This window comes from Zalophus californianus, chromosome 3 (assembly GCF_009762305.2).
Source record: "Zalophus californianus isolate mZalCal1 chromosome 3, mZalCal1.pri.v2, whole genome shotgun sequence".
In the NCBI taxonomy this organism is placed as follows: Eukaryota; Metazoa; Chordata; class Mammalia; order Carnivora; family Otariidae; genus Zalophus; species Zalophus californianus.
In genome coordinates, this window is record NC_045597.1 from 61,379,432 (window position 1) to 61,402,909 (window position 23,478).

General features: G+C 42.2%; 1 protein-coding gene across 1 annotated transcript in view; it reads left to right on the forward strand.

The window, feature by feature from the left end:
- WDFY2 (WD repeat and FYVE domain containing 2) overlaps nt 1–22,753 on the forward strand; it is a 164,972-nt gene extending 142,219 nt beyond the window's left edge. Inside the window, exons 7-12 of the mRNA XM_027588602.1 lie at nt 3,436–3,562; nt 14,231–14,336; nt 18,027–18,128; nt 18,971–19,101; nt 21,174–21,282; nt 22,335–22,753. Of these exons, the coding sequence (XP_027444403.1) occupies nt 3,436–3,562; nt 14,231–14,336; nt 18,027–18,128; nt 18,971–19,101; nt 21,174–21,282; nt 22,335–22,364 (605 nt within the window). The 3' untranslated portion in view covers nt 22,365–22,753. The remainder of the gene's footprint in view (nt 1–3,435; nt 3,563–14,230; nt 14,337–18,026; nt 18,129–18,970; nt 19,102–21,173; nt 21,283–22,334) is intronic.
- Nucleotides 22,754–23,478: the final 725 nt, after the last annotated feature.

The following is a 23,478-nucleotide window of genomic DNA, read 5'->3' on the forward strand; positions in this document are numbered from 1 at the left end:
TATTTGTGTACAAATCTTTATATTTTGCTTTAGACTATGTAATCAAATTACTGTTTTCCAAAGTGACTTTTGTCAGTTCTCCCCCTGCCTCCCTTCAGTGTGGTCGGATCATTCCTTTGTAATACAGTTAGGTTCACTTGTTTCTGTTTATATTCTATTTTGGGTCCACACCCTGCCCCCCACCAACACACTCCTTGTTAATTTTATTTACGAGTATGTGAAACATTAATATGGTTCCAAAACACAAAAAAATATACTCAGAAAAGTGCCACTCTGCTTCAGCCCTCCTCCATCGTTGTTCCCATGCACCTGCTGAAGGTAACAAATCTCATTCATTTCTTATTTACCCTTTTTTCTTAGATGAAAGATAGCACAATGTAGCTATTTTTCTGTGCTTTGCCTTTTTCACTTTACAGTGTGTCCTGGAAATCACTTGCTATCCCCTAAGTGATCTTGTTCATTGTTTCTTATAGCTGCAGAATACTGAGTGAATGTACCATAGTTCATGTACTCACTGTGAACTATGGTACACTGTCTTATATGAGTGCCTTTTCCCCCATAGGCTTTCCAACAAAATATGTATCATGCTTTTCAATCTTCTAGGCCAAGAATTTTGATAATGGTTCATGCAAAGATGGTAGTAGTAGAGGTGGTGAAAAGTGCTTAGACTTAAGATACGATTTTGGAAAACAATTCAGAGTTTCCAGTGGATTGCTCTGGAGGCTGATGCAGTGGTTTTCCAACTGAGGTCCTCTCCAATTCTGTTTAGATAGTAGGCATCAGTATTAACAGTCTACACTAGTTACTTCTTTTTACTTGCCTGATTTATGAAGTTTTTGGTGACTCTCACCTTCCTCTTGGGCCAGCCTTAAATTTTTTTTAAAGATTTATTTATTATTTTAGAGAGAAAGGACACACAAGAGAGGGAGGGGCAGAGGGAGAGGGAGAGAATCTCGAGCAGACTGCTTGCTGAGCGAGGAGCCCTACGTGGGGCTCCATCTCAAGGCCCTGAGGTCATGACTTGAGCCAAAATCAAGAGTTGGCCACTTAACCAACTGAGCCACCCAGACGCCCCTTGGGCCAGTCTCATTATATGTCCTAGTAAATTTATGGCATTATAATAGCTAATGCTAACTGCTCAAACAGATAATTTCTAACATTTCAGTGGCTTAATGCAGCAGTTTATTTTTTGCTCACATTACAATCCCGTGCGGGTGTGTTTGAATTACAGTTCTCTTCCATATGGTAATTTAGGGACTCTGGCTCCTTCTAGAATGTAGTTTCTCCATGCCCTGAGTCTTGGAGTCTTTGAGGAGTAAGTACGAAAAGAAAGTGAAAAAGGGACATCTTAACTGCCTTGGCCTGGAAGGAATGCAGATTACTTTCTGCTTTCAGTTGCTGAGAACTGGTCACACGCCCCCTAGATGCAGGAGGGCTGGTAAATGTGGTTCCTGCAGGACAGCAGCTTTCCAGGAAGCACTCCGTACATGGAGGGGGCGTAGGGATCGAGGTGGACGGTTAGCTAACTCTGCCACGGATATTTAACAAAGTAAGTCACTTGCGTACTGTGTGGGAATAAATAACTTGTGTTGCAGGATAGAACATTCTGAAGTATTACATTGTCAAATACTGAAGCATGGTTTAAAAAAAAAAAAGTATAGAGTAGTTCCCCCGTAATCGGCGGGGGACAAGTTCCAGGACCTCCCAGTGGATGCCTGAAACTACAGATAGTACTGACCCTTAGGCATACTGTTTAAATATCCTGCAATACAAGTTATGTGAATGGGGTCTCTCTCCCTCTCAAAATACCTTATTGTACTGCACTCACCCTTCTTCTTGGGATGAAGTGAGATGATCCAGGGCCTACATGATGGGATGACATGAGGTGCATGATGTATGCACGCAGTGTTAGGCCACTGCTGGCCTTCTGAGGGTCCTGCAGAAGAAGGATCATCTGCTTCAGGACCGCAGGTGTCCACAGGGAAGTGAAATGGAACAAGGAGGGACTGCGGTAATCATGGAGTTTAAGAGCAGGGAAGGAAGAGTTGGTGTACAAAAGGAGGAACAGGATGTCACTTGGAAGGGTTAGTGAGTCTAGTAGAGGGGTTCCAAATAACAAGGATTGTGGATGAAAAAAAGATGTTTGTATTTTCATTCGTCCGCTCCTTCATTCATTTAAGAGTGTGCCGCTGGCCGTGTGCTCGGTGCTGTTAGGTGGTGGCAGGAGATGGACTGTATGTATATTGGGGGGGGGCGTGTTTACTTGTACATGGACAGGAGGATGTTGTGCAGGTATGGAGAGAAGCGATGAAGCATAAGCCAGAACAGTGGGACTTTTTCCCGCCTTTTTGATCTTAAAAAAAAAAAAAAACCCTGAGAATATTATGGAAAAGAAACTTTCCTAAAAGCTTTTAAAGTGCAGCACTTTATTAGAACAAATTGATCATCTAAATAAGAAAAAAATGTCAGATTTTAATAAACAAGATGCTATTTCGTGTTCTTTTCAGAATATAATATTTTTCTTATAATATCTTTCTTAATCATGGAAAAATGAGTATTTCTCACATTCTTAAGTGTTTGTAGGCTTTGGGCTCATCTTAAATGGAAAAAGTTAATATTGTTCTCATCATGCAGGGGTTTGATTTATAAGGGGACTACCAGAGAGAAAGATCTGTCATAATATTTTATAGCCACACCAGTAGAGTAATGCTAATAACCAACATGTTTACTCACGCCACAGTTTACAGAGCGGTCCTGTATAACTGATCCAACCTGATTATCACCACAACCGTATGAAGTAGGTAAGGGCTAGGTTGATATCATCATTAGTAATAATAGTAGTTGTATGTCGATGTTCAGATGTAGCGCCATTATCCCCATTTTATAGTCGAGGAAATTGACACTTAAGGATGTAAATGATGTGCCCAGAATCTGTAAATTTAAAATCCCAAAGAGAAAATAAATTTTAAATTCTGATGTTGTGGTGTAATTGTATCTGTGTTCAAGAATAAAAAATCCAATTGAGCTTTCTAAAATTCCATTTACTAAAAAAAATAAAAAATAAAAAAAAAATTCCATTTACTTTTGTCCGTTATTGTCAGGGTGGGAGGTAGGCAGAAGTTAAGAAAATATGGTTAATATTTCCTAGTGTGATATTTTCCATTCTTTGAATTATGTCTCTTGTCGGACAATTAATTGCCTTTTTCTTTTCTTTTGGTTTTTATAGTAATTGATTTTATGGTACATTAAATGTGAGGGGGAAATGCTGAAAGGGTGGGACTTTTATTCCGGGAGCCAGTTTTTTTACTCTTCGGGAACTTACTTGTTTGTTCTATAAGCAAAAGAACACTAAATCCTAACTCCTTTGTGTTCACATTTATTAGTGAATAATACTGTCGCTTTGTGACTAATGTCCAGCTGTGTCTGTTCTCGCAGGTGGGGTGACTGCTCTCTGTTGGGACCCTGTCCAGCGAGTGTTGTTCTCGGGCAGCTCAGATCACTCTGTCATCATGTGGGACATCGGTGGGAGAAAAGGAACGGCCATCGAGCTCCAAGGACACAAGTAAGGCAGCTGGTGCTTTTATTAACAAACTCGGAGAAAAGATTCCCAGTGGAAAGCTAGAACAGGCATGTGGTCCAGTGTCTATGGCAGGATCTTAACATTGCAGGAACACAAATAATGGCCACTTTGAATTATATCTGTGCATAGGTGTGTCTTATTTATACCTCATTTAATTCCACAGAGGATTTGAGAGTGCTTGCAAAAACCGTAAAATAAAATAATGGCAGCAAAGAAATAAAAAGTAAAAATGAGAACCAGAGAGACTTATGAGTAAAAATTTGAGAATGCGAAAAAAAAAGAGCTTAAAAATATAAGCCATGAAGGCCTATGGAATTTAAATAATTGAGTTCAAATGTGGCAAGATTCCTGGCAGCTTAAGGAAAAGGGGAGAGATAATAAGCTTACACTATATATTTTGTACTTGACCAGATATTTATTGAGGACTCGTCTTGATTCATATCAGGCTCTTCTTCCTTGACAGGCAGACTTCACAGGGCTGAGAGGAAGAGCAAAGAAAGCTTTGTGTTTCCTTGGAGCTGTTCTCAAACTTGCAGTGTGCAAAGAGTCACCAGGGAATTTGTCACAGTGTAGACTGCTGGACCCTGTCTTTGGAGATGCCAGTCACCGTGTGGAGCTGCAGGAGTCTGTCCTGTACCAAGCCTCCCAGGCGACTCTCTTGGCGACCCTCAGACCACACTCTGACCTGTCCTCCCCTGTGCTGCCCGCCGGTCCTGGGGGCAAAGCCTGGTCGTGTTCAGAAAAGAACTGTAGATCTGCTTTCGAGCTCTAAAGCTAATCTGTATTGTTTTGAACTTGTCAAGTTTTCACAGAGATGTTAAGAGCAACTGTAGACAGCCACAGCAAACGTTAGTAAGGCTCCCACGAACTGACTGGTTCTAAGCAACATTAGCTCTTTTTGTAAATCTACCTGGTAAATATTCTTCTAAGTAGTTACATCTACAGTTGGATTATTAGATATGAACAGATTCAATTTTGGAGGGCCTCTGCACAAATAATTATCTTAGTGTTAGAATTTAGTCTTTGAGAAGTAGCTGTGAAGCCTTCTTTCCCACATTAGAAAATGGACCCGTTGTCTGGGGCCTTGTCTGGCTTGTGGGGCCACTCGGACCTTGTCCTCAGCTCATTAGAGGAATCGTTCCCTTGTATTTATCTCCGTGACAAGGGGACATGCATCAGTATTGTATAAAAGGAGTTGACATCATCCATGTAAATGAAGAAAAAGAGAAGCCAAACACAGTCCTGTTTAATAATACTCAGTTATTCTCCAATATGCCAAGTAATTCCTGCCACCTCAGGTCTTTCAGAGAAGTAAAAGGCCAGTTTTGAATGAATATCGGTAATATTTGTTGGGCTCATTCAGGTTAGCTCATAACTAGTTGTATTTTTGCACAGTGGTGAATAAAGCCTGCAGGCAGTCTTGCATGACCCATCCACAGGGTAGTAAAGTATAACGGTGCTCAACACCAGCAGCACTGCATGCTGAGTGCCCTCCTGCAAACTGTTGACCTGGGAAACTTGCACTTCTCGTTTGGTAAGAAAGGAAAAGCTGTAAAATTGAGATAGAGTCTCTCAGTCCCAGAAAAATGGAACCTGAGCTAATAGGTCTTCCGGTTTCTAAGGAATACAGACCCGGCCTTCTCGAAAATGAAAGAAACCATACTTGGGAGCCCATCCCAAGAATCCACACCCTTAGAACCTAGTGGGATGGCAGGCTGGTGAGATTAGGAGCCACCGGTCGGCGCTGGCTTTAAACAGGAATAATGGCAGAAGGCCTTTGCCTGGTTCTTTATTTAGCTCAAGCTGAGGAATAAAGGGAACTCTATGAGGGGCTCCTCGTCACTGGGCCTTAGCCTGAGAGGGGCTGCCTGGTGTCACATGTCTGGGGGAAATGAACTTCCTCAGCATCAGTTGGTGTCACCCTGTTAGAGTGGGTTTGAGTGCCTGAGGTGGAGACAGGGAGGACACTGGAGCTGCTGAAAGGAGGAAGATGGGACTCAAAAAGGGGGCGCAAGGGAGGGGCCAGGCTAGCGGGCAGGAAGGAGACCACGTTCACAGCCACCATTCCTTTGCCCTGAAAATTGGCCACGGGATTGGTGTTCAACGATTGTATTCCGTCAGAGGGCAGACACACAGACACCACAGTGCCATCTTGCAAGAACTCTGTGCATGTAGGAGGGAAGCCAGATTTCATCTTTGAGATGAGAATATCGAGTCCTCAAAGCCCCCAGCTGGTAGCCTAGTTCTGCCAAACCTTAGCTCAGTCCAACAGAGAAAGCTCCTTAGAGCCGCCTTTGTGTCTTGCACTGTGCTAGGTCCTGGGGGTACTGAAGCGAACATTGACTAACAGATGGTCCCCTCAGTGCTCCGTGATCTCTTTTGTCTTTCTACTTTAGAGGCCAAAGGGTTTCTTCTTGGGGCCCGTGGCTGTCCCTTGCTATCCCACAATTCCTCATTTTCCCGCCTTCCCCCAGGGTGACAACAGGTGGTTAGAGTTCCAAATCGGGCACCGAAGTGGTGAGCTTGGGAACAGGGCAGAGCCTACCAGACCAAAGATGCCCAGAGGGGTGGGGAGACTGCCTTCCCCTCTGGTGGGAATATCCAAGCATGATGTAGAGGGACAGCTCCCAGGTCTTCTGTCCTAGGTTCTGTGGCTTCATTTCATCCTTCAGCAACAGAAATATGACAGTTTTGCAAGTAATTTGATTTGGTATATAAAAATCCCATCAAAGCAGAGAGAGTTTGAGCACTAGAGTAACTAAAATGTCTCCAAGTCCAAGGAGAAAAAAGCTAAGAAAGTATACTTCTATACAATATTATCTGCATTTGACACATTTTAGTGTTTTTATTCCCTGCAGCAAGTGGAACATGATTATGTGCTAGCTCTGTGAAAGGAGAGGCAAAGAAAAGGTTCTAGTTTTAGGGACCAGTTATGTTTCTGAAGTACCCATTACCAGTTGGATGGATATTATGGAAGCATAAACCTAGACATTTATTGTCCCATGCCCATGTCAAATCTAATAATGATACTCAGGCTTTTTAGATCCTTTTTTATTCTTAGATAACACCTATCATTTCATGACCAACTTTATGACCATACTTCTCCTTTCTAACAGTATTTTTCTTAGGCTTCTAAGACTTTGTGGCAATTTAATTTAATGGTAACTTGATTTAAAGCACAGGTAAAGATCTGAGCGGTTTCTTGAGATGGAACCTTCCACCAATACTGGGATTCCATAGGTGACATGGGATGTGGTCACTGCCCGGGCTGTTGGCACACAGGGCCTCTGTATTTTTCACAGTCCCAGCTCTTGGTTTTTCTCTTCTGACTCTTGGCTTGTGTAAGACTTTTGTTACAAGCATCTTCGAAGCCTTTTGGTAAAGAAAGGGGCTATTTGTAAATAAATATCCATCGGGAGAATTTGGACCTTTCCCTCTTTATCAGGTAAATTGCGTGTAAAGTTAGGAAAGGAAGTAGAATTCTCACATTCATACTCTCCTGGGTTTGGGAAAGGAGAGCAAGGGTCAAGGAGAGCAAGCTTTTTCTCTTTGCAAATCTCATATATAGGAGCATTTCTCATTGTAGCACTAGAGAATTATTAGGATCCAGGGGAAGAGATGTCTTTTCCATTTCTAATTGAGCTAAATGCATAATAGATCAAAGAATTAGCAATGAGGGTTTTCATAGAGGGAAGAACCTTATCAAGGGGGAGGTGCCATACTGCATGGTCATTAATCGCTAGCCTCTGAGCCAGGCCAGGCTGTGTTTGAGCCAGCCCTTCTGCTAATGGCCATGTAGGCCTTGACAGGACTCTTCATCTCTCTGATCCTCAGTTTTCTTATCTCTAAAGTAAGGATAATATTGGAAGGAGAAACCCTCAAAGATTGTCAAAAACCATAAATGATAGAATGCCTGTAAAATAATCAGAAGAAGGACACCTGGGTGGCTCAGTCGGTTAAGCGACTGCCTTCAGCTCAGGTCATGATCCTTGGGTCCTGGGATCGAGCCCCACATCGGGCTCCCTGCTCAGTAGGGATTCTGCTTCTCCTCCCTCTGACCCTCCTCCCCACTTGTGCACTCTCTCTCTCTGTCTCAAGTAAATAAAATCTTTTAAAAAAAATCAGCACAAGGGTAAGGGCTAGTAAGTGCCGGTTGTTGAAATTATTCTTGATAACAGAAATTACAGTAATTTGAAAATCAAGCTTTTGGATAGGAGTCGTATTTCTCTCTGAATATAGCATTTTCAATGGAAATATTGCCACGTGTACTTACTCCCTCTATAATACATTCAGCAGCTGTTTACTGAGTTCCATCTATATACCAGACTTTGTAGTAGGCACTCTGGATACAAAGGGGACTGTGAAAACAGTCACGGACTAAATGGAACAGGCTGGATGCAGGAGAATGGGGTAAAGATGGGACAGTGTGCCAGTTTGACAAAAAAATGGAGGCTCCTGTGGAGGGAGTCACTCTTGATTTGGGTCTTAGGAGATGAATAGGTTCTCATAGTTCTCAGGATCAGGAGGTTACCCCAAACAGAGCTGCATGAACTCAGTACAGTGTTTTCAGGAAATGGCAAGGGGACAGAAGGGCAGTGGCTAATCTGAACTTCCACCGTAGCCAGTAAAACAACCGAATGTTGCTGATCTCGAATGAGTGCTCCTAGGCAGGATCCCTGAGGAGGGAAATCCTTCCAGGGTCCCTTTGGTGTGAGATGACCCCAGGTATCAGTTATCCGGGAGACCTCACGTGTGTGGATTACTCATGAGCCTTTTCTGGTCCTTGGAAGTTTGGGAGGCTTATGAATATGGGAGTTCTGAATCTAAGAGAGCGAGTGCTCTGGTAGCAGATGCTTAACTGATTAGATTTTCCCCAAGTCACCTAGGGCTTTTCATCAAAAAGATGAAAGCTGCTATACATTTAAGCTCCCCCCTACTCTTTAGGAGGCGGAAGAGGGCCTAAGTTGATGTTTGGGCAGATGTTAGCTTATGTCTGAAAATCGGTTTCTGTAAAAAGAAGAAAGGCTTCTCTACCCTTTTTCCCAAGCAAGCGTCAGACACAGGACCGGCCCACTGGGCATGCTACCTGTGCAGTCCCACAGGGCCCCAAGCTTGGGCTAATGTTGTGCTGTCACCATCTTGTCATTGTTAGTACATTTTTAGCAAGGGGCCTTGTATTTTCATTCATCATCAGGCCCCCCCAGATTATGTAGCTAAGCCTAATAAGACATATGTTCCCTCTAGGGCTGGTGAGAAAGGAAATGAGGCCTTCCCTAGTAAGTGTAGTCTTTGCAGATGGCAGATCCTGGTCGTTCTGAAAAGTGAGGGTTTTGTGCACCAGTGAGAGCATTTACCGTGCAATACATGAGCTCTCAGGTGTGAAATAATAACCAGTTTTGAAATGCTTTCTAGTATAAATGCTACACTGATGTCAGATGAAACATGAATGTAAGAAGGTATCTTTTATTCTTTATAACCCTTAATCTGTGAACCTGGAGATGTTCCCTCACCTCGTTTTTAGCTGCAAGGTGGTTACATTGTGAACCCTTAAATCAGGAAGTCCCTGAGCAGCTTTATTACAAAGCTTGGAATCCAGCATTCGTCACTGTGTTCCACTCTTCTGTGTTGGAATATTAACAGTATTGGAGTCCCATAAATTATGTATTTGTTGCTGAATGTTGCTGCCAGCTATGAGTAGCAAAGCATTTCCTTCTGTAGCTTATTTTGGGTTTACAAGATCACTGATGTGTATCAAGATGCTTTAACAAATGAAATGTAGTTCAAATCACAGGGTTACCAGTCGACTAGATAGATTTTCCTTCTTGCCCTTGAATGTCAGAAGGGTGGCGCTCCATACTTTAAGACGGGTGAAATAACAACCAAGAGAGTTGGAAAACAACAGACTCTCTTTTTAACGAATACCTGTCCAAGATTTTATATTAGTCATTAATTAATAAAGGAACTAGTAAGATGTTACAACCAGTTCAAAGGAAAATCCAAAGAGCAGACGTATGGGCAGGGGAGAACGGAAATGAATTTGTAGGTAGATTCACAAATGGCAGCCTCCATGGGAAGGGCGGGGGCATGGAGATTCGTTGCATCTTCACTGGAAAGATTCATTTGCCACAATACCTAAGGTTAACAGTTCCAGAGTTACAAAGTAGCATAGTTAAAGGTGCTGCGAGATGTAGGCCCCTATAGAATCAGATAACCCAGAGAAAGGTGTGCCTAATAACACCTGATCCTCCACTGAAGATGCCAGTACTTTCTTTTTGCCCATGTCATTCTTTCACAGTTTCCTCTCCTGTAATCATGATAATCTCAGAGATTATTCTTGATCACAGAAGAAGGTTGGCCTCCTAAGGTTTGGCCTAATTATTGACATCATGCTGTGAGAGTGTTAATTACCCATACGAGTCTTCTTGGTTTGCTTTGCAAGTATAGAGCCATAGAGTATTATTAAACAACTATCGAGCCCACAGAATTAACTTTTGCCTGGAACTGTTTATAAGGAGTCCTGAATTGGGCTTTTCAGAGCCTCTGTTATTTGCTATACCAAGACTAGGAAACCAAGCCCAATATTCTCAGCCATATGTCACCTGTAGTACTTACACCTTGGTTGAATTCCTTGAAGTTTCCAACATTTGCCAGGTTTCTGGCCTGGTGGTTTCCTTACCACCTGTAAGACCAGGACCCTGCAAACCAGGTACTAGGGCCAGTTTTCTTAGGAGGGCTTTGTAGCCATTGCATAAGTTCAAGCGGCTAGTCATATCTGATTATGGCACCTGGGCGTAAGCTACCATATTAGAGAATGAACATCATTCTCTAATATGACATTCTAGGTAAGGACTAGGTTGGTTGCCCAACCATATCCTGTGGATAGATGCTAACTGAACCTATGAAATAATTATTTGCCATTAAAATTAGGGGATTCAGTAATACTTTTTGAATTCTGGGGGAATCATTGAAAACTGGACATTATTTTTAAATGTTTCTATTTAGCTTATAAAAGCGGAGTTTACAAGATTTTAGGTTAGAGATAGGATAACAAGTAGGAGAAAAAGCACCTTCCCGTATCCAGAATATAGAACATTAAAACAACATCAGCAGTATTCCAGACAAATAACCACAGTAAAATATCCCTCTTCAGTTCATCCAGTCTTGTGCAACTAGTTCTCGTTCTGCTAGTTCTTGGTTTAGCAGTCTGCATTCATGAGGCTGTCTGCATCCAGACTAAAAAGGGTCCAGAAATCCACGGAAATCCTGACTCAGTCCACTAGCACAGCTTAAAAATTACTTAAGCAATGTCAGCTCTGTAGCCTTTGCCCGAGTCTCTTCTTTTGAAATATCAATATTTTAAAATACCTGGTACATATAGTCCTTTTCCGTGAAACTCTGAGATTGTCCTTTCTGGCCTGTAGCTTATAGCAGAGCCCTCAGGCAAGCATCAAAGTAAAACAGAAATTGTCTATAGATTATGAAGACTTTAATGGTTAGTTTTTTTTTTTACTGTGACAAATAGTAATCGTAATGCAGGAGAATAAAATTCTCTATTGAGATAGCCTACATAACTATCTCCTGAGAGTTTTGATCATAATTTCCCTGGAGGGGAAAGCATATTATAGACAATGAGAGCTCCAATAAACCTCCAGGGCCCTCCCATAAAATATGCAACTTCATAAATACATACATTAATAAAATTTTATCTAAACTGACTTGACCTAGGGAAGGCGGAGCATCTCTTCTGATCTGATAACTTGTCCCATGAAACTCTTAAAATAGCAACACAACAAACACATATAGTTATTTATAGCATCTCTCTTTTTATAAGGCAGAGGAGTACATCTTTACAATTCTCAAGGATCCCTCTAGGGAATCTCAAAGATAGTTGTAGGTGTAGGAAGTATCCTAAAGTTTTTATTTTATTTTTTCAAAATATAGGGTACAGCCTAGGAAGGCAAAATCATGAGTTGTCAAAGATGTTTTTGGGTCTTTAACCAAGTCAACATAAAGCTCTGAAAATAATGTGGTGACACACAGAATCTTTGCTAGCAAGGCAGATTTTATAGAAGGTAAAGAATATCCTTTTGCATTGTAGTCAAAGGCATTAATCAGTAAGGCAAGGAAGCAAGCCATCAAAACTGAGGGAACTGTGCCAAGATTTTAATGCATTTTATAGCTCTTTTTTCAGACTTGAGTATTATAAACCAAAGCAAATAAAATTCACTTTCCAAGTTTTGTCCTTCATTTTTCTCTCTCATATTCTGGAACAAATTTATACTTTACTTTAGAAGAAGTGCCTTTCTCATCCATAGTCTCTCTCAAATGTACAGTGGAGTTTTCCAGAAGCTGCATGATGAGTGGTTATTAGAACAAATACAGAAAGAGATGAGTATCTATCTGGCTCTCTTCTATTAAGCCAGACATTAGAAAGACTTGCAGAAATGTTAAACAATGCCATTTTTGTCATCACAATCACCAAGTCTGTGTTATTTATATTAAAATAGAATGGATTCATCATTGCTATTTTCAAATGAATCGATTTTTTTTTAAATTTTTGATTTCAAATACAATAAATATTGGTAATTTCTTATTTAAACCAAAGCTCTTTGGTGTCTTCTCAAAATGGTTTTAAGAGTGTAAAGGGATCCTGAGATGAAAAAGTTTGAGAACCATTGCTTTAAGACACAACTACTCTGTTTTCTCTTTTAAAAGCAAAAGCCCATATACATAGTTGTATCTTGTTTCCATCATTGCCCCTGGCATAATCTCAACCACCCATTTTAATTATAATAATTAACCTAGAGAGTAACTAACTTATATTTCATAGAGAAAATTGGGAGGAGGGAGGATGTGGATAATTGAGAACTGTCACATACAAGCATTTTAGCAGACTAGCAAAGCTCATGAACACACACAACAGAAATTTCTACTGCAGTATACACCACTCTTATGTCTCCTTAAGGTGGCAAAAATGAACATGTTCATGGATGTGACTCACGTAAGTTATAGCCTCTCTATAACAAAAAATGAGAAGCAAACATATATAAACTTAATATTATACTTTGTAATCAAAGTTTCAGTATTCTGACCTATTTAGAAATTATCTAAGTGGGTATCCAATGATTATCAATTAGCTCTATGTATAGTAATCCGTTTCAAGTTACCCAAAGATCTTAGGGATTATCTTGATGTGCTATAAAACATAATTGCTATTTATATGAAAAGTTTATCAAAACAATTATTTAGTTGAGTTGAACACGAATTTATATTTTTCATATATAGCATTATATAGGCATAATATTAGGTTATTTGACTAGTTATCCTGTATATATTTAGAAGAAATCAACCAAGTAAAATAAGATGTACACTTGCTCATACTTAACACTGATGAATCAGAGAAAGACATAGCTGTGTTTTAAAATTTATCACACTCGTCTCACTTGCCAGAGTTCACCTCAATTCTGTGAACTTAGATGCTTAAAATGTTACTGAGTTAGTATTTTCTGTAAAAGGATTTTTAAGTCTAGTAAATTTTAAGCTTTAGGGGCTCAATTTTCTTTTTTCCGTTAAGTTTATGAAAATTCAATTTATATAAGCACTTGTTTATCTTTAATAGCCAAACAGAACAAGTTCTTATAATCTAAAAAGTACTATAATCTAAAAAAAAAAAGAATTTTTTTTTTTTTTAATTAGAAAGAAGACTGTAATCTAAGTTGTTGATGCCCTCTGGCAATAGGCTAGCGCTCCAGACATGAGAGGGAAAGGCCTTACTGAACTGTAGTCGCAGACACACAGAGCTTTAACAGCTTCGGTCCCACAACTTCAGCCACAGGTCAGAAGGAAACACGAAAGCACACAAACACCAGTCCAGATTGCAAGGAACTGTTCTCCTCCCCAGTGGGCACAGAATTCTTAATTGATTTGAGCTCAAAATAGAAAAATATTCAAACAGGAACAACCAAGAAGCCCTATTCCCTGTTCCCTTACCCAGTGGAAAATAATGTCTGTAACCTTTTGTTAGCGATCACCACGTTGTCAGACCATAGAACTGGACGCTCCATGGTGGCTCCCCCAAGAGGGAATACTTTGTCAGCCATGTATGAACTGGAAAGAAAAATAAAGCACAAAGTGAGTAGAGAGGGAATGAAAACTAGAGAAAATAGAGAGCAAAACTCAAGTCTGTTGCTGCTTTGGCTTCACCCTGGAAGCCAAGAAATGGCACCTGGGCGTAAGCTACCATGATGCACTCCACACCTCAACCAACACAATTTACCTGGCTCTGGCAGGTCAATGCAGTGGGATCCTTTTAAAAAAAAAAAAAAAAGTAAAATCATGACTTTTGAACAAATACAGCATGACCATGTACCACAGGTTTTATTTAATTAACCAATTAAGGAAGGAGTCAGTCCCATCTTACAAGGAGTTCAACAATCAGCTTTTCTCCTCAAGTGTCGGTAACTGACAAAGACCCTCTCTTCCTGAGGCCTCAGCATCTTAAGTAAACATTTTGATTCTGACTGATTTCTAAGATCTGTGCTCTGGGCTCAAGGGGGAGCATGCGCATTGATTGACTTTGCTAGGCGTCCTGCCTTTAGGGCTTTCGCCTTGCTCTCCAGACCTGTCACTAACCCAGGCTTTCTTTTGCAGTGATAAAGTCCAGGCCCTTTCCTATGTGCAGCACACGCGGCAACTCATCTCCTGTGGTGGTGACGGTGGGATCGTGGTCTGGAACATGGACGTGGAGAGGCAGGAGGTAGGTGTCATGGCAGGTCACAGGGCCACTCCGTGGCTGCTGGGCTGGACTCTGCAGTTCTGGCTGGGCTGAAAAACGCCTCAGCCTCCCCTCCTGCTCAATTCTTATTTCTCCTATGATTAAACATGAAGTAAGACCTGTTATGTCAGAGAATAAAAGATTCTAGTAGAAAAGAAAATTCCTTTTTTTTTTTTACCCCTCCCAAATTGGCGTGTAATATTCATGTAATAGTGACTTCATAAAAATTTCGACCGAGACGAAGCTGTTTAGACTTTGAATCTGTTGCTCCATTCACAACCAAAGTTCAGGTGAGAAAAGAGGGAACCATCTGTTTTCAGACCATTATCCCTTAAAGTGCCCTAGGAATACAGAAGACTCGGTCGCGTGTTTTATGTTAGCCAGGGAATGGTGGCTAATGTGTGAGAAGTGGTGTTTGGTGAAGTAAGAGTCCTTAGCTTGATATTAGTAGAAATATCAGAAATAACTAATTTTTTATTTGTGCTTCTTTATAATCATGCTCTAGTTCTCCAGATGCAAATATATACACTGTCATTTTTAAGAATACATTTTAAGTTTTCTCCTAGCATTGTGTTTTTATGAGTTTTATTTTTTCATCTTTTAAGCATCTTATCAATGGACATGTTTACTAAATATCCCCTTGACAAGAACTTTGAAGTTAGCCTTATTCTCATTTCCCTAGAATTATGCTGGGTGAACTTTCCCTTTGACGGTGTATATTCATCTAATGCATTTCCTTGCAAGATGCAAGAATTAGAAGAGCAACACTTTAAAAAGACAAAAGCAATTTCCCAACTTCTTTCCATGCCCTCACCCCAATCTCATTTCAAGAGAGTAGTTGCTATTATCTACCATGTAATGCCTTTCAAATGGCAGTAATTAAATGCTTAAGAAGATTAAAGCCTGACTTGCTCAAACCATAAATCCGTGGGAGTTCTATTAGTAACTAATTAAAATGATCATGACTGTTAGGAAGTGGGGAATTGTAGAATATTGCTTTTGAAAGTACCACTTGGCCCCTTCAGTATAAAGGCAGGGAAATTGGTACAGTGTGTGCTGGCCAGCCATGAGACTGCAGATCCTGCACAATAGCCTGCTCTGGGTGAGGGACGGTCACACCTCGTCTGTCCCCACTTCTTCCCAGGCCTAACTGACCAGACCAGCAGAGGGGGAGCCTCCAGGCTCTCTTCCCTGGGTGCACGCAGAATCCAGCCTTGATGGACAGAGGCCCAAAGGAAGATAATGATGTGCTTTCCAGAGATGAATCCAGTTGGTTGATGGGCAGTCCTTTGAGCCATCTTGCTTAAATTATGCCCTTTGACATGCAGATATAGGGACACTTGCAACTTGTTGACTATCTTGAATCTTTGGGTGATTTAGAGCCCAAATGAGTAGAGAGGGTCCCAGGCATTTTTTTTTTCAAGTGTCATATTTTATAAACCTAAATCCCCTGAGATGTATTTGTGGGGCTTCTGGGGGTCATGGCCAGTGCTGTGCAGTGCTTACCTCAAGAGGCCGGAGACATGTAATAAGGAAGCAGTCCCTGCACTGGTAGGCTTTCTGGAAGAAAAAAATATATGGGAGAAGACTTCAGAAAACTATTACATGGTATAAATGATGTGATTACAGTTGCTGTAGGATGGAACATTAGTGCTGGGCATTTAGGAAGGGGCGTTACCATTGTCAGCTAACGTTCTCAGCAGAGAGTTTGTGGAAGGACATAGGCGCTGAAAGATATGCTCTGAGGGGCACAGGGAACACCACAAGGAAAGAGAAGGTGAAGGAGAGAAGTCGTGCCCTGTGTGCTGGTGCTCGTGAGCAGTAGAAGCAGTCAGAGACAGATGATAGCTTGGCTGTGGGGGTGGCTTGGGGGGGCAGATGGAAGGCGGAGTGGCTGAGCCCACATCTTGTAGGCTAAACGTGTGTTTCTACTGTTAATGAAATCCATTTTTGCAAAAACTGTATCCTTTTTTAGAAGTATGGATAAACATGTTCTTTGTAGAGAAGTTACAGAGTGCCCCTTAACAAATAGAAAACATGTCAGTTGCTCATAATAATACCACCACCCCAGGAATATCACTGGTAATATCCTTCCTTACAGTTTTCTCTGCAAAAACACATGCACAGGGTTTGTTTTTCGGGTTTTTTTTTGGACAAAAAATGGAATCATACTACACATGCTGATTTTTTTTCCTCTTTTCCTGTTCCTTACTCCCGTTTCCCTCTTCATAGATACCCTCTACAATGTATTTGATATATGTCCTAACCCTGCATGTTTCCTTATAAAGGATATAGTAGTGTGTGTGACAATTTTTTGTAAATCCTCCTGATTTTCGTGCATCGTGTTTTGAAAAATCACAACATAGATAAGTCTTTTAGGGATAAAATGTTTTTCCTGAAAACTGTATTATACATTTTGTTAAATCAGTCTTTAAACTGATTAGAGCTTGAAAATTACAAAGCAAATCAAAGCTTACTTCTTAAGAACTCTTTGGTTTTAATAAAATAAATAACCAAGAAGTGGAACTCTTCAAATGTCACCTTCTTACTTTTCTTTTTTGAGACAATGTGTAGCTTTAGGTTCATTTCTGCTTATCGGTAGGAGAATAGGCTAAATCCCCAAGTCCTTTCTGTAACAGGGCTTCTTCAGAAAACGATTACATGAACAGAAAAAAGCTACAAGAAAAAATCTTGTAGAGAGAGGGGACAGGCCATTGTTTGCCACATTTCTCAAACTTGTTTGATCTCAGGCTTCTTTTATACTAAGTGTCCTATGAGTCAAATTGGAGTTCTCTGGAACTCACTTTTGAGAAACCCTGGGGTTGGATATGTTTTTCCAGGTTCCTTAGGTTCAGTGATATGTGGAAAGAGATCTGTCCCTCATCCAAATGATAAATGTACAGAGTTGAACATGGAACTCTAGAAACAGATACAGAATCACTGTATGCATAATCTGTAAAGATTTGCTAAAGAATAGCTTTAAGCTTAACATATCTTTTAAACCCATTTGACATTGTTTCGAGTACTCATGATGAAGTTGGGAAATAGTGAATAAAGGCAGAATAGTGTGTTCCATGAGGCAAGGCACAGAGTGTCCAGGCTTGCTGGGCCCTGCCATGAACGGAGGGTGGACAGGCAGCTTTCCTGGGCACCCACTGCGGTCAGGTTGTACCCTCCAGTGCACGTAGCTGGGCACATGTGGGATGTGCAGTTACACATAACTATGCATAGCCAGAGCAAATCTAATTGCATGTGATCCAAGAATATGAGATAAAGTCAACATATCTGACGGCCGTCAGAACTCTGTGCGAGTGACCTGGCCCCAGCCGCCCCTGAATGCCCCCAACCCCCCCCACACACACACACACCTGGTGCGCTGCTTCTACTCCTCAGGCCTTTACACTTCCTCTTACTTAAGTAATTGATATTAATAATATTGTCTTGTTTAGTCTTCCCTCATAAATTATAAGCCCCATGATGGGAGAGATTCTTTTTATCATCACTACATCCCCAGGGCTCGAGATACCATAGGCATTCAGTAGATGTTTTTTAAATGGCTGAGAAATCACACCTCTGTTTCCTATAAACACGTCTTGATTCTGTAAGTTTCATCACTGTTAATGGCTCCTCACTGTGTCGCAGTGTGACCTGTTGTGTGCTTTATTTCGCAAGACCCCTGAGTGGTTGGACAGTGATTCCTGCCAAAAGTGTGATCAGCCTTTCTTCTGGAACTTCAAGCAAATGTGGGACAGTAAGAAGATTGGCCTAAGACAGGTGGGTGATATGGATCCCTCATCAAAATGGAATAGAGTGGAGACAGCTTCACCTGTGAGCTTAGAACCAGCACCCCCCGGGCAGGGGTTGTGGCGGGGTGGGGCTGGGGGGTGTCAGGCACTACCCTGGAGCCACTCTGAGAATGCACGTTAATTTATTCCCTTATGTACTGCAGCTCATTCCTGCTGGACTCAGTTTCTATAGTGACTTGTTCCAAGTAGTTAAGAGATATGATTTTAGAATTCTAGTGGCATCTACGGAAATACACCTTAAAATTAAAGGCATCATGCTTAGCTCATAGTGGGACCAAACCGTGGAATTATGTAAGAGGTATTTATTTCTTGTTCATAATTTCACTTTCTCTCCTGCCATCTTAGTTTTAGTCATTTATAAAGAGCTACTCGTAATAATACAGCATTTTCAGTCTGATTCATGGTTGGGTTTGGTCCTCCCCAAGGAAATCAGTGTTAGTCACCTAGTTGAGCATGGCCAAAGTGTAGACAGTAGATTGAACTGGATTGCAGTCACACTGTCCTTCATTCACCGGGTGGTCTTCTAGAGTTCATGCTAACCGTAGCTGGGAAGAACCTAGGATGGGCAGAGGGGGGGCTATGGTCGGGAGGTGGGGGTAGGGGGTGGGTGTGGTGACACAAACAGATGTGTTTCCAGCAGTTCTCCATTTGAACAAAGAGCCCAAAAAGAGAACGCAGCTGGTGTGTTCCTTCGTTTCCTGGGCGCTCTTGTTTAGCATCCTCACCCGGATGCTGTTGGCCACGCCCGCACTGACGAGGCGGGGCCGAGTTGCGGGAGCCCTAGCAAGCCTGTGCTCTCTCCCCCTCCAGCACCACTGCCGCAAGTGTGGGAAGGCCGTCTGCGGCAAGTGCAGCTCCAAGCGCTCCTCCATCCCTCTGATGGGCTTCGAGTTTGAAGTGAGGGTCTGTGACAGCTGCCACGAGGCCATCACCGATGAAGAGTGAGTTCCAGCAGGGCTAAGGGGAGAAGGTGACCCGGCACCTCAGCCGTGACCACCAGTGCCCTCGTTCCTGCTGGTTTCGAATACAGACCGTGGCCCGGGCGCAGAGCCCTCCTTTCTGCCAAGACATCCGCGCTCTCTCGTGAGATAGGAAAAGAGAGTCCGCATCAAGAACTCATGTCTTCTGTGCTCTTCCCCACCCCAGGGGCAGGTGCCCTGCCAACAGGGGTTCTTCCAGCCAGCCCTGCCATCCCTTTATTTCCTTGAGAGTCGCTCTGGAGTGCAGGAACCCAGGCTTCATTTTCTAGCCCAAGCTGGTATTTTTACAGGAGCTGAATCAGCCCACGGGCTCCAGAGGCTGCATTTTCTCCGGAAGAGCTGAGCCACTTTTTACCTAAGAGGCCAGTACCACTAGTTGTCCAGCAACTCAGTCTTGCTTGGTGGTCTTGCCCGATAACCCAGGACCTTAGGTTACTGCAATCAGTGTGCTTTTGGGGTGTGTGTGTGTGTGTGTGTGTGTGTGTGGAAGGGCACTTCTGTGTTCTCTCTTCAGTGCCGCTTATCGCAGACTGCCCCAGAGGGAAGCAGAATGCTCTGCGACAGGTTCCCCTTTTAATGAATGACAGCAGGGTTTCCTAGGAAACTCGTCTGCCCGATTCTCCCCCACCTACTCCCCCACCTTGAATACAGTAGAATCATTTTAAGTACTAGATGGGTGTCTTGAAACAGCATGTAAATAGAAACATATTTCAGATGCACCAGAGGAAGTCAGCATTTAAAGGAAAGTCGTGGCAATTAATACACCAAAGTATTCTCTTACGGGTAACCCTAATGTATGTGTTTTTTTCATTCTTCTTTATCCATATCAAATATAAATTAAGATGCCCTTGCATCAGTAAGCATTTATATTCACTGATTATTTTCCACTCATCATATGTGATGAAGTTAGAGAGTTCTTTTCATTAAAGAGCTGCAAGAGACTTTAGAGATATTCTAAAGTAATTATTCATTTTATAGATAAAGACACAGACCCAGGAGCCTAAACAGCTGCACATTAAACCTAAATTTTGAATTCTAAATATTTTAAGTGATTATCTTAGGATACTAAAGACTGTTCCACAGACCTAGCTACAGGTAAAACTGTCTTCAGAGAGCCCACTGCTGAGGAGTGGGCGCTCTTGAAGCCTGATGACAGACCAGCCGTCTCCTTCCCCGTGTCCCTGTCCCCCTCCACATGTCATTGTTTCTTCTGCCTTTTCTGCGTTGCCTCTAGATCACCTAGGCAGTTGACAAGCCTTCTTGCTAAAACAATGCATAGATTAAAAAATACAAAACAAATAAAAATGTTTGTTTATAGATTGTTTTCCTTGTTGAAGTGTTAGAATACCATAGAAAAACGAAACCTGCAGTTACACCAGGAAAACGAGGAGAACGAATGAGTAACCCTTCAATTAGAATGGTATCTTAGGCTTTGTAACAGGTGTACTTTTTTTTTTTTAAATAGGCACAGGTAGACTATTATACCAGCAGGTCCTTCTGAGATCAGACCTAGCAAAAGCACTGAGGTGTTTAAGATTTGTCAGAGGCATAGATGAGATTCTCATAGGCTCTATCAGAGCAACAGGTAATCCATAAGACTTTGGGAAATGTCATCATCTCTTTCCCATTCTGGAGAAGATAAGAATCCTTTCACCTTTTAAAAAGCTGCCAGGGTGGCTCAGTCGGTTATGCGTCCAGGACTCTTGGTTTTGGCTCAGGCTATGATCTCACAGTTGGGGGATTGAGCCCCGAGTCGGGCTCCGAGCTCAGCGTAGAGTCTGCTTAAGATTCTCTCTCCCTCACCCTCTACCCCTCATTTGTGCACGCTCTGTCTCTCTTAAATAAATAAATCTTTTTTAAAAAATCATTAACAGGTTCCCAGGGAATAAAGGTAGATATGAGGAGCAGTTTTAAAGTGAAGCACTTTGTCTTAGTCATTTGGCTGCACATTAGAGCTTCATGACACCTTAGATCTCTCCTTCATTCACGTGTCACCACTTTTCACTCTTGGAAACTTACTTTGCTCCTTCCAGACGTGCACCCACGGCAACCTTCCACGACAGCAAACATAACATTGTCCATGTGCATTTTGATGCAACCCGAGGATGGTTACTGACTTCTGGAACGGACAAGGTTATTAAGGTAGGGCGCCGTCTTCTTTTAGAAGCTTTCCATCTTTCGTCCTATGTCAATATACAGGAGCCCCAAGACTGTGTGAGGTCTGCTCACAAGGTTACTCTCAGCAGTGAGCATTTTTGAGAACCTACCATGTGCAGGGCCCTGCCTGCACACACCAAGACCTGGCTCTTGGCTTCAGGGAACACGTCACCTGCTGGGAACATACTCTGTCTTTTTGATGGTTAATAATAGGTCATGTATTCAGCAGCCAAAAGAGTGATACAGGCAAGAATTACCTTGAGAGCTCAGTAGAGGGAGATGGGGCTGTTGGAGATGGCTTCAGGAAGGAAGTGGGGTTTGAGCTGAGCATTGAGAGAAAGGAAGGACTCGAATAAGCCAGCACGTTATAAACAAGACCTTTTCCCCGTGAGATCAATTAATCCAGAAGCCTTCCAACAGGGCCTTCCTGAGGACTATGCTGAATTTATCTGGTGCCCCAGCAGAGGCCCTGGACGGGAGGGGCCACAGCTGTACCACGGGCTCATCCTGCACGCTGAGCACTGCCACCCCAGGCCACTCTGGTCCCTTCTTGGAGGTAGCAGCAGGATGTGGTGGTTAAAATAACCCCCTTCAAAGCCACTAGGCCCCTGGGACTTTGAGCAAGTTTAAAGTAAACTCTGGGAGCCTCGGTTCCTTTCTTTTTGAAAAATGGGACATCTTGGAAGACTTGTTTGGAAGACTGGATGAGAAAAGATCTGGAAGGGACACAGCACGTCCCAGGGGGCCCACTGGGGGCCTGATAGATGTTCGTTCCCTTGCCCCACAAGGGAACCTGATCTGTCAGATTCTGCGCTAGCCGGATGAAAATTCTCCACCATTTTATAGATGTAGAAATCATGTTAGTGTAGTACTTAGTTGCTTGGCAAAATACCATTTTATGGATGTAGAAATCATGTTAGTGTAGTACTTAGTTGCTTGGCAAATTAAAAAGTTCACTTGTATTCAATGACAAGGACTGTTGATCCTCAACGCAATGGAATTTCAGTTCATCCTGCATTTTCTGTTCCTTTCCGCAGTTATGGGATATGACCCCAGTCGTGTCTTGAGGACACCCCAGGCGCAGACAGATAGCATTTACTCAAGAAACGGTTGTTGGAATCCACTGTATTACTGGGGCTGTCAGCAGACGTGTGAGAGTCCGAGAGAAGCTCGCGAGCCGGGCTGAGTTGGCGTGGGAGCTAGTGAGTGGACACTGGCAAGGGGACTCTTTCAACTTGTTCATACAATAGAAAAGAAGATATTTTTTTAACAAATGGTTTATACACTCTGGCTGTGCTACATTGTTTTGAGCATACTGAAAACTCTGTGTGGGGCGTTTAATTTGTATGTGTTTCTCACTTCCTTTTCGTTGCTGCTCTGTGCGTTAGAGAGATGAGGAAGGCATCTGTTGGGGGATATTTTTGGTCGTTATAAAGTCCTTTCCATGTTTCCTTCACGTGGGCATGTATTCTGTGGTTGGCATCCCTTTCCCTCTCTCTGTGTCGCCTCCCCTCCGCTTCATGTTCGCTGGTGTATGTGTTTATATTGACACTCTTTATTCTCAGTGTTTCTGCTTTCACAGACCTCCTCTTCGACTGAGAGGTTCAGGAAACCATTCGTGTGGGTTTTCCGACTGACTTCTTGAATCACCTGAAAAGTAATCCGTTTGGAATGTCTAACTCATTCCTGTTCGGCTGAGTAGATACGACCTTGTGCTTCTGCCTCACTCAGTGTTCTGTCTTTGCTGTGAGAAAGCTGCTCCCAACCACTGTCGTCCCAGAAGCGATGATTGTAACTCAGAGCTCCGACTCTCAGTGCCTGGATCATTTCCCCTTCAGTTGGAGCCTTCTGAGCCTTTGGTGTTTTCGTGTGATTCACATAGCTCTTCCTTCCTTCCAGTATTCAAAACAAATGCAACAAAACAAAACAAAACAAAAACCCAAACCCCATGTCCTTCAGAAAAAAGTGTCTTTAAGATGTGTTTGTCCACGTGACATCACCTCTGAATTTGAATGTGCTCCTTCCTGCGAGATTGTATCCTGCTCTACTCCTCACCATCTGTATTTTCTTCCCCTTGAAAAACTAGATATTTAAAGATTTTTATCTTCATGTATTTTAGCAGAACACTTTGCACACCTTCATACTAAAACGGTGTGATCTGAGACATAAAAGGTACTGAGT